The following is a 10,746-nucleotide window of genomic DNA, read 5'->3' on the forward strand; positions in this document are numbered from 1 at the left end:
ATGTGGACAAGACACTGCTCTTGTCTGGACTGTTTGACTTTATGCTGTATAAAATGGACATGCAGGACCCACAGAAAAGTGACTGCTGATTCAAGATGGACATTGCTACAGAGTTCCTGCTTCATGGAAGAGTCTGCCAGACAGTCTGCAGGACACAGAGGAGAGTGACGGACAAACTGCCAATACAAGAAGACAGTTTAAAGTTTCCTGCTTTGCTGAGGAGTTTGCCAGACACACTATGGCCTATGGGCTGAAGATGGAAGATTACAAAAGAACTTCGGGTGACCAGGCAGTGAGTTGTCTCTGTCATTTCTAGAGTTTATATATTAGCCTTCTATGGTCTTTAAAGGAGTTGAAGACGGATAGTTATGGTTATAGTTTTCCTTAGTTAGGATTAAAGATAAGTTACTTAGACTTTAGACACACAAAGATAAAATAGATTATGGAATATTTTCTTCAAATCTTGCTAAATGTTAATGGACTAAATATTGTTAACTGTGATTCTTATTTGATAACTGTTGTGTTATATATTTTGCTATTTTAAGGTTAAAACCCTTCTTTTTATTTAGACAGAAAAGAGGAGATGATGGGAGATGCCATTATGTAAATATGTTTCTCATACTGGTTAATAATAAAGCACTGTTGGCCAATAGGAAAGGAAGATAGGAGGGACTAGGAGACGAGGAGGAAGAGGAAGTAGTAAGGAGAGTCAAGATGGAGAGTCAGGAGAAAGCAGTATGCTGCCGGCTCCCCGGTAAGAGAAATACATAGATCAGCAGAAATGGGTTAATAATTAAGACAGAGCTAGCCGATAAGAAACAAGTAACCGGGCCAACAGTATTGTATCAAATACAGAGTCTCTGTGCATTATTTGGGGCTGGCCCAGCGGCGGGACAGGACCAGCGGAGGCAGGCGGAAAAAACGTACTCCTTACATCTCCTCCTTCCTCTGTCTCCTCCTATTTATCCTCTCCGCCTGCCAGCCCCGCCTGTCCTTGCTCCTGCCTCGCTATTGGCCGTTCAGCTCTTTATTAGACCATCGGGTGCCTTCGACAGGAAAAGAATCACAGCTTCGCAGAGTTAAACAAATGCAGCACAAACGAGAGCCCACACCTGAAAGTAATTCTCTACCACAAGGCACCTTTCAAAAAGTGAACTCAATGGCCTGGACATGGCAGTCCAAGATTATGACCCTAGCACCTGAGAGGTGGAGACAGGAGAACCAGGGGTTCAAATCCAGTCTTAGCTATAGAGTGTGAGGCCAACCTGCCCCAAAGCACAAAATCAAACCAACAAGACAATTACTCAGAATGGACCGAGTGGACTAAAGTGTGGCAAGTTAGGAACTTTAGGAGACAGCACAGCAAAAAACTAAGGTTGGTAATAATTTCTTTCTTAGATGCAATTCCTGAAATACAAGTAACAACAGAGAAACAGATACACTGATTTCATCAATTTATTTTGTCTAAAAAGACACCATGAAAAAATGTAAAGGATCAGCGAAACAAAGGGAGAAAATATGTGTACAACACCTAATCCCAGTAGAAAGAAAACTGGGCGGTGGTGGCGCACGCCTTCAATCCCAGCACTCGGGAGGCAGAGGCAGGCGGATCTCTGTGAGTTCGAGGCCAGCCTGGTCTACAGAGCGGGTTCCAGGACAGGCTCCAAAGCAATACAGGGAAACCCTGTCTCAAAAACAAAGCTGGGAAGAGGCCAGTGGAGTAGGACAGGGAAAAGTAATTGGAAGGACATAGTCAAAATATATTTTATATGTGTGTGAAAGGTCATGATGGCAGTCACTGTTAATTGTAATTAGTGTGGCTAATAAAATCCTTTTAAAAGACAACAAAAATGGGCAAACTTTTTAAATGAAAGGGTCACTGAAGATGCCACCGTGTGAGTCAGGACCACAATGAGGTCGTAATTCACACTCACCAGCCAGGACAAGTGTAAAGAGAGGGACTAAGTGTGTCGGAGAGGGCACGCAGAAACTGGAGGCGTCATAGACAGCCACGGTCGCAAATCTTCAAGCGGGCACACTGAGTTACCACACAGCACGGCAACTGCAGTAGATATAGACCTGAGGGAATTTAACGCATTTTCAAGCAAAGGTTTACAGATAGTCACAGATGCACCATTCATACTAATCCAAAAGTAGAAACAGCCTAAATGCACATTAACTGACAAATGGATAAACATAACATGATATATCCACTTCATGGGATGCAATTCGACCATTACAATGGAACAGAGTCCTAATAAATGACAGACTTGAAAACATAGAAGCCACATTTTTTTTTAAAGCCACATATTACATGACTCTATTTATATGAAAAGTTCCTAATAGGCAAATCTGTAGGGATAAAAAAAACGTGTTTGAAGTTGCTGGATGTTGGAGGAAAAGGCAAATAACTGATTGGGAACTTGCTACTGAGAAGTGTGAATCTTTTTATTACATTGAACTTAATCCTGTTACTGAATTAGTAGTAACATTTACACAACTTTGTGCATATAATAAAGTCACTGAATCGCACACTTTAACACGTTGAATTTCTAGTATATTAATTATAGTTAAGGGAAGCAGTTACTTTAAGTTATATGGTAAAGAAATGACTTTTGAAAAAAGCTTGAAAGATGACAATTGGTGACACTTTTTAAGAATAAGAGCTCCTCTTTTCCTTCCGGAGCCATGGTGACATGTTGGGGAAGGCCGTTCTTATTTCTCTGAGAACCATTGGTGTCCCATACTGCACGCGATCGATGGCCAGCCAGAAATCCCTTGTTTACCATTCTCCTTTCTCAGTGAATTCGGCGCCCTCTCCCTTCTCTCCATGTCTTCCCCCTTCCTTCTTTAACACTGTTTACCTTCTGTAGCCCCGCAGCACATACCTAATATTTCCTCAAAGCCCGAGTCTGCTAGAAAGTTCCTCTATTTTGAGAAGGAATTAGAATTACTCTCTAATTGTTCAGCGTCACCTACATCATCAGCCACTCACCTATGTGGTCCAAGTTCCAGCTTGTGACGTCAGATTTCACTTTCCCATCTCCATTTTGAGCTTCCACTTCGACCCCGCAGATATCTGGGGGTAATACACACGGGGGGTAAAAAGAACACGATGCCTTTCTGGCGGGAGCCGTACAGCTGTTTTTCCCAAAGGAGCTTTGAAAGGAAGAGGAATTCAACATGAGTTCAGTACAGACGTTTGAAAACAAAATCACACTTAAAAGTACTAAGCCGTATTGGTTAGTTTTGCTCTGTCAGGAGAATTGTGTGGTCCAGGATTTGTTTGGTGCATCTCTCTGCCAAGGATACCTGCTTCCTGCCTGAGATGCTGTAAACCACACAGACCTGACAGACTGTTGGAAGTCCAAATTGCAATCAACCCTGTAGACTACATGACAACACATTCCTGCTTTAAGGTATAAAGAACAGATTGTTCAAATTCCAGGCTAGAATCAGAATATCAAAGCCAGGGTCTTAACACTTTATCCTTTCAAGCCAGGGAGTGGTGGTCCATACCTTTCCTTCCAGCACTCGGAGGCAGAGGCAGGTGGATCTCTGTGAGTTCCAAGCCAGTCTGGTCTACCGAGTGTGTTCTAAGACAGCCAGGGCTGCATAGAGAAACCATCAGGGTGTTTGCTAAATAAATTATTACAAATATAAATAATATTTAAAATTATAGCTATTAATGTACTCATGGTTACCGGTATGGAAAGATGTCCCACCTTCTAATAGGATACATAGCATCTACAGATCCATCAGTTTTATAAAAACATACATCTATGTGATTTACCAGAGGTATTTGGGAAGCTCTTCATAAAAACATTAAATTATTGCCTTTTGATGGTGCAATTAAAAAACATTCATGTATTTTATGCTGAACTTTTTAGTCATTTATATATCAATTTTAAAAACTCATTGAGATAGATATCTATGCATACAGATAAGAGCTTGATAGAGAGATGAGATGATAAAGATAGAGGATAGGTAGATGTGCTGATCTGAATGAAAATGACTCCCATAGGTTCAGATATTTGCATGCTTAGTCCCCAGTTGATGAATCATTTGGGAAGGATTAGGGGGTGTGGCCTTATTGGAGGAGATGTGTCACTGGGGGTGGGCTTTGAACCCTCAAAAGCGCACAGTGTGTGTGTGTGTGTGTGTGTGTGTGTGTGTGTCCTCTCTCTCCCCCACCCCCTTCTTTCCCATCTCTCTTCCTCCTCTTTCCCCCCCCCCCCCGCTTGCTGCACAAGTGGATAAGGATGCGAAGTTCCAGTCTGTCACGCTCCCTGCCTGGTATAAAGGACTGACCTCTGGGCTGTAATCAAGCTCCCAATGAAGTGTTTTCTTTATAAGAGTTGCCTTGGCCACGGTGTGTCTTCACGGCAATAGAACGGGAAGGTGAGAGCAGGTGACCAAAAGATGATACATAAAGGGTAAGACCCGTGACTGATGGCTGGTTGACAGGCCTCTCAAGCTGTAACTGTCATGTCACTGACAGGAATCATGGGTAAGACGCGGGCACACGGGCCAGGAATGGAGTCGTGTGAGGAGAGTTCTGAGTGTTTGTGAGAAAGCTCCAAGAAAACAGGACAGGAGTCTTGTGGCCTCAGTTTCTGCAGAGCTCAGAACTGTTCTTGGGATGTGTTTGCATGTTCCTCCCAGGTGTAGCCGATAGGCGTGGGTTTACTTCAGATTACTCATTATTGCTTGCTTTAGGTCTTCAATTAAAGGGTTAAACTATCCCATGTATGCCTGTGTGGAAAAACGTGTTCTTGTCACATGCCGCTTGTGCTTGGGACTGTACACAGCTTGACCTCATGAGAGCTTTACTCATGTGACCCTTCTTAACCCTCAGAGTATAAGCTGCCTGGGCTCTGAACAAAGTCGGCTACTGCACGAGACTTCACCCCATCTCATTCACAGGCCCCGTTCTCCCCGGCGCCACGGCCTCCAGAGCACTCACAGGTGGGCACGGCCTATGCGGTCCTGAATTTGCAGAGATATAACAGAACTGAATAGGAGGCTCCATTGGCAAGTTTCCAGTGTGTGCTAGGGAGGGGCAGAGCTTAGACATAAGGAATCTGAGGATCCCAAAGGACCTGCAGGGTTTCTCATGCAAAATTGGCTCCCAGGGAAGTGTTGTGTCCTGGACACAGGCAGAGGCTATAGGAGGCGCTGTGTTTGAATGTTGGGTTTGTCTTCAATAGCCCTGTGACTCCAACTAGTTCCTGTACCTCTCTGTGCTGACATTGTCTGTAAAGTAGGGGGAGGTGACGTTTGTACTGCATAGGGGTCTGTGCAGAATGAAGTGAACCGTCATGCTATACTCTATGAATGAAGTAATCAGTAAGTGTGGGCTGTGACAGTTGTGACTGCTGTGGTTAACGTTTGCAGGTACACTCATGTCACAATCTTTGAATGGCGGCCACCATGTTCTTCTCTTCTACACTTCCAGATAGCTTTGAAGTCTCAACTTAAAAACTACCAGCCACAGGGTAGTGCCCGGGTCCTCTCTCTTCCCCAGGCTCCCCAGGGGGAGGTTTGGTCTGTTTTTCTTTTTCTATGTAAATATAAAGTAGACTTCTCTTTAGTGCACATATTCATGAGCACACACACTTGCGCGCGCACACACACACACACAGTCTCTGCCTCCTGCTGGAGCACACTCAGCTCCCACACTTACTAAGTCATCCTCACGGTGTAGTTGGTATCACCAGTCTCCTCTGGACTCCAAGTGCATGTCAAATTTCTTCCAAAGTATAAGATGCAGGAAATGTTCTCGGGTTTAGCTGGCAGGGCTAGGGTAAAGTCATGGAAACACATCTTTAGTGGACAAGAACCACTGTTAGCACTAAATAATTTAATCAACACCTTGCAAATGGCATTTTCAAGGTACAGCCTCCTAATGAGACTCAGGGAAAACATGTCACTTCTGATATCCCCTTTGAAGAGTAGATTTCTACTTTAAAACATACCTTTATATCCCTAATAAAAATAAGCACTTAGAAGCCAAACCTTGTAAATAAATATTAGAAGCAGGTAAACCACCCGGCAAGGCATCAAATAAACTCCTCAGAGAGCGTGCTTGTGATAGGACTTAAGAAAAATTAAAAAATGCTGATCTATGCCGTACCTTTGTGTGTCAGTCAATTATCCCTAAAGAAAGCATGTCTTAGAGCTGATAGCCTTGGCAGCTCTCTCCTGAACACTCTACTGAACATAACGCTTCACTGTAAACAGGGCTCTAGAGTTACATATTCACAAACAGCAAGGGAAATAAACATCAGAGCAGAGTCCAAGAATGGCGTTGTGTGAGAATTCTGAGTGCTTGTGGGAAAGTTCCAGGAAAACACGTGTCTCGTGACCTCAGTGACTTCAAAGCATGGGACTGTTCTTGGGATGTGCTTCTGTGTTCTTCCCAGCGTGGTTACTTCAGATTACTCATTACAGCTGGCTACTGTTATTTGTTTATACACCTCTATGGGAAAACATGTTTTTGCCATGTGTGGCTTGTCCTTCTTATTGGATACTTTACTCAGGTGACTCTTCTTAACACTCATAGCATAAATTGTTTGATACTCTGAATAACGTTGGCTATTGCATGAAGAAGTCAGCTTAAGTTAGGATCACATATTAAATCAAAGCCTTAGAGCTTCCTAGAAAGGAAGTCCCTGTGTGTCAAGGGATAGGGAGGGCTGTGTTGGGGAGGCAGCTCAGTGGGTAGAGGGCTTTTCTGTAGAAGCCCGAGGACTTGGTTCGGTTCCCTAGCAGCTACATAAGAAGCTGGGCAAGGCCAGTCATGAGCCTTGAACCAGCACTGTGGAGGAAGGAGATAGGATTGTAGCCTTACTGACTGCCAGTCTAGCTTCAGAGTCTTCACCACAAGAGCCCTGAAGAGATAGGCCAGAGAGTGAGAGAGCAGGACACCCGATACCCTCTTCTGGGCTTGGTGTGGGCACAAGCACAGGCAAGCACACACATGCACATGGACATGCATGAGCGCATGTGTGTGCGTGCACACACACACCCACACACACCTGCATGAGCACACACACATGCACACGGACATGCATGAGCACACACATACACACATACACACACACACACACACACCTGCATGAGCACACACACACCTGCATGAGCACACACACACCTGCATGAGCACACACACACACCTGCATAAGCACACACACACACATGCACATGCATGAGCACACACACACACACACACATACACACACGCGCACATGCATGCTCATGCTCGCACACCCACCCTCATAGGAAAGGAGGGAAAGAGGAGGAGGAGGCATTGACGGTAGCGGCAAACCCATCCCTCCCTCCAGTAAGGACCAAGTAAAGAGGAGATTGGAAGGGAGGGAGGGCAGGGCATGACAAGTATGCGAATGAGCCCAACCAACCATCTCGGGCTGGTACCCAATTTACAGGGCTCAGCATGAAACAGTGGGAAGTCTAGAAGAAGCTAGATTTTGGCATCAAATCCAGCAAAAGGCATCTACGACCTGAGTGGAAGAGGGGAGGCCTAGAGCAACTCTTCAGGTGAGCTACCTCTAGGTGAGTGTAGCATCCAGGGATTCAGAACCCTTACTGAGCTTCAGGCGTGGGCTGGGCTGAGGGTGGGATCAGGACGAAGGATCAGAGGGACTTCCAGACCAAACGACGTGGTCATGAACTTTAAGGGTAGATATAAACACGATGCCCCAATAAGTAAAGCCAGCCACCCCACAATGAGTAAGAGGAAAGACTGGGCCGTACCACATGGTCCAGAGAAGAACACTGGAGCGGAAGGACCCATCCTACCAACCCTGTGTAGCACAGGCCGCTCTAACGCACAGACGATCAGAAGACGGGACAACAGGGAACTGCAGGGATTTTGGCAGTGGAAGTTCTTATCTCAGAAGGACCGAGTTAACCAAAAGACACCGGAAACCAGAAGAAAGCAGGGTTAACAGATTTAAGGGATTGCTAACCCTCCTCTATTTCTGCAGCCCAGCCTGACATCTTCCAGCAGGCAAGGGACTTTTTTGTTTGATTTAGATTGATCACAGAAAACACAGTGTTCCTACTCCTCTGCAGTACCTGAAACGATGGGATCTGCATTCTAATTCTGCCTGAGTTAAGTGACCCTGGCCTAGAACCAAGTCATAGTGCACGATTCATGGAGATTAAAGCTGGCCTACCTGCCAGGCTGACTCTGCAGAGTACTGGGAGCATCCACAGTGCCCAGGTCTGCATTGTTCCGGAATTCACACCCAGAGGCTGGAGACAGCTCAAAATGTCATCAGTCAAGTGAGCGGTTGCTTCCTGTCTCTCTCTAACAGCACGACTCCAAAGACAGATTCTAGGCATTTGGGCAAGAAGAGTGTTATTTCCATCCTACACCATCCCCTCCATCCTCCCTTCCACCCCCCATCCCATTGGCCGTCTGTCACCACACAGATCTTTTCACATTTATTATATCACCCCAGTCCCATTTTAAAAATGTGTACTGGCAACGGGCTTTCCTTTTGTCCACAAAGCACACCACTCTGCAATACCCAAAGCAAATGGCCACGGATCTGTACAGGTTGGAGGCCAGCTTCTAGCCTTTGCCTCGGTTACTGAGCTCTGGACCAAATAGAAGAACACAGAGCTTCCCAGAAGTCCTATTCTATTTCATGTCTCCAAACTGTGTGTGTGCGCCTACCAAGGCCCTTTCCCTTTGTAAGATTATGTATACACTTTGCTTTTGTACCTGGTTCTTAGCTTTGTAACTCCTTCCCCCGAGGCAGACCATAGAAAGTAAAACTTTTTTCCTGAGATGAGTCACGGAGACTCATTATGATGGGAATTCTGATTCCCCCACTTCCCTTTATCCTTTTCTCCTTCCTTGCTTCCTTTGCTAAGACAGGGTCTCACACTGAAACTAAGGTTAGCCAAAAGCTTTATTGGCCAAGACTAACCTTGAACTCACAGCAGCAATCTTCCTGTCCCAGCTACCCTAAGTGCTAGGATTCCAGGCATGAGTAACCATGCCAGCTTCTCCTACATCTCTGTCTAATGGGCACACATGAACCCTCTGATCTACCCGCCCTTCCCTGTGGGATCAAGTGCCATATAACTCTTGTCACTGCAGAGGAAGCCCACTCCATTCCCTAGAGAAAGAGGGCCTTCACACACAGACTTGCTGGTTTTTTCCACCCAACCTACTAGCAATCAAGGCTATACAGTGTGTGTGTGTGTGGAGGGGGAGCTCAGAGCCCAAAGGACATGGCTCCAGGAGCTCTGAGAGAGATGAAGATTTAGATGAATTAGAGGCTTCTGGAGATGTGTGGAAGCTCCACACCTCCACACCTTCTGTGCATCTCTTTATCTGTATGTTTTCTAATAACCTTTCATAGCAACCTGAGAAGCCTGCTTCTCTAAGTTCAGTAGGTTGTTAAAAAAAAAAAAAAATTAGCTGAATTCAAGGAGGAAGTCCTAACAACAATGATTTATAGTCAGTTGGGCAAAAAGGACAAATAAAACCACCCAAGGCTAGCAGCTGCATTTTTGGGGGAGGGAATCTTGGGAGTTTGTGCTTCAACCTGGGGGGTCTGATGTTATCTCCGGGAAGATAGTATCAAACTGAATCATAGTAGAGGACATCTGCTACGGAATCAATTGTTTGCTATGCAAAAAAAAATCTCCACCCATCTGCTATCAGAAGTTTCTGTGATAACTGCGGTGTAGCAGCAGAAGAAATGAAGGCATTTTGTTTTGCCCACCACATCCTTATTCCTGGCAAGTTAATCACTTTCTTAGATGAATGTAAAGACCAGTCTATCCTAGGATGCCTTCCCTGAGCACACGCTGTACCTTCTTTTGAGCCTCACCCCCTGAGTTGCATGAGTGGTTCTCAGAATATTCTTGCTGCCTTACCCACATCCTGGCAGCTTCGGGAGAATGAAGCCTACTATATGGGAGACACTCAGTACTGCTTATGTAGCGTAGCTGATAATAAGGAATAAAACAAACGCTAGCTCAAGGCTAGGAAACTCAAAAGATGAGGTAATGTAAAAGCATAACTTATTCCAGGAAAAAATGAACAATGCTACATTTTCCTGTGACAGATCATGCATCTGTGGCACACGGACGGTGCTAAACAAAACAAACAAAACAAACATCAAATTTCTGGAAAAAGCTACAGGGATAAAATTCTCTTACACATAGGAGGACAAAAATGCCTACTAAATGAAAATACCCAATCAGTCCAGATGAGGGCTTGGACCTACAGGAGTAGAACCGGTCAGGTTCAGGAGCGGTGACGCATGCCTGCAATCCCAGCACTCAGGGGGCTGAGGTCTAGGTCCAGTTGTGAGTTCAATACCATCCTACTCGCCTTAACAAGTTTGAGGACAGTTTAGGAACAAGCTCAGTTCCTAAAGCCGAGAAAACAGCACAAAAAATGGAAACGTTATCAATGAAATAGAGGACTGCTGGATGTAAAACAGCAGCAGTCAATGCCTAATGCTACTCGAGAACTTCTTCACTTGACACGAAGCCACTTGGATTTAAATGAGCATAGAACACCGAGGGGAACATTTAATCACCCAATGAAGAACAGATAAGTTTTTAAAAATTTAGCATGCTGGCCAGCAAGATGCCTTAATGGGTAAAGACATCTAGTTCCAAGCCTGACTCCCCAAGTTCAGTCCCCAGGCTCCACAGAGTAGAAAAGAATTAACCCCTGCAAGCTGTCCTCTG

The 10,746-nt window shown here is 45.0% G+C and overlaps 1 protein-coding gene across 1 annotated transcript in view; it reads right to left on the reverse strand.

Moving 5' to 3' along the window:
* Positions 1–8,295, reverse strand: part of Il31ra (interleukin 31 receptor A) — a 31,165-nt gene extending 22,870 nt beyond the window's left edge. Inside the window, exons 1-3 of the mRNA XM_051183060.1 lie at positions 8,202–8,295; positions 5,687–5,801; positions 2,996–3,159 (exon numbers count right to left, since the gene is read on the reverse strand). Of these exons, the coding sequence (XP_051039017.1) occupies positions 2,996–3,159; positions 5,687–5,801; positions 8,202–8,256 (334 nt within the window). The 5' untranslated portion in view covers positions 8,257–8,295. The remainder of the gene's footprint in view (positions 1–2,995; positions 3,160–5,686; positions 5,802–8,201) is intronic.
* Positions 8,296–10,746: the final 2,451 nt, after the last annotated feature.

This window comes from Phodopus roborovskii, unplaced genomic scaffold (assembly GCF_943737965.1).
Source record: "Phodopus roborovskii unplaced genomic scaffold, PHOROB, whole genome shotgun sequence".
In the NCBI taxonomy this organism is placed as follows: domain Eukaryota; kingdom Metazoa; phylum Chordata; class Mammalia; order Rodentia; family Cricetidae; genus Phodopus; species Phodopus roborovskii.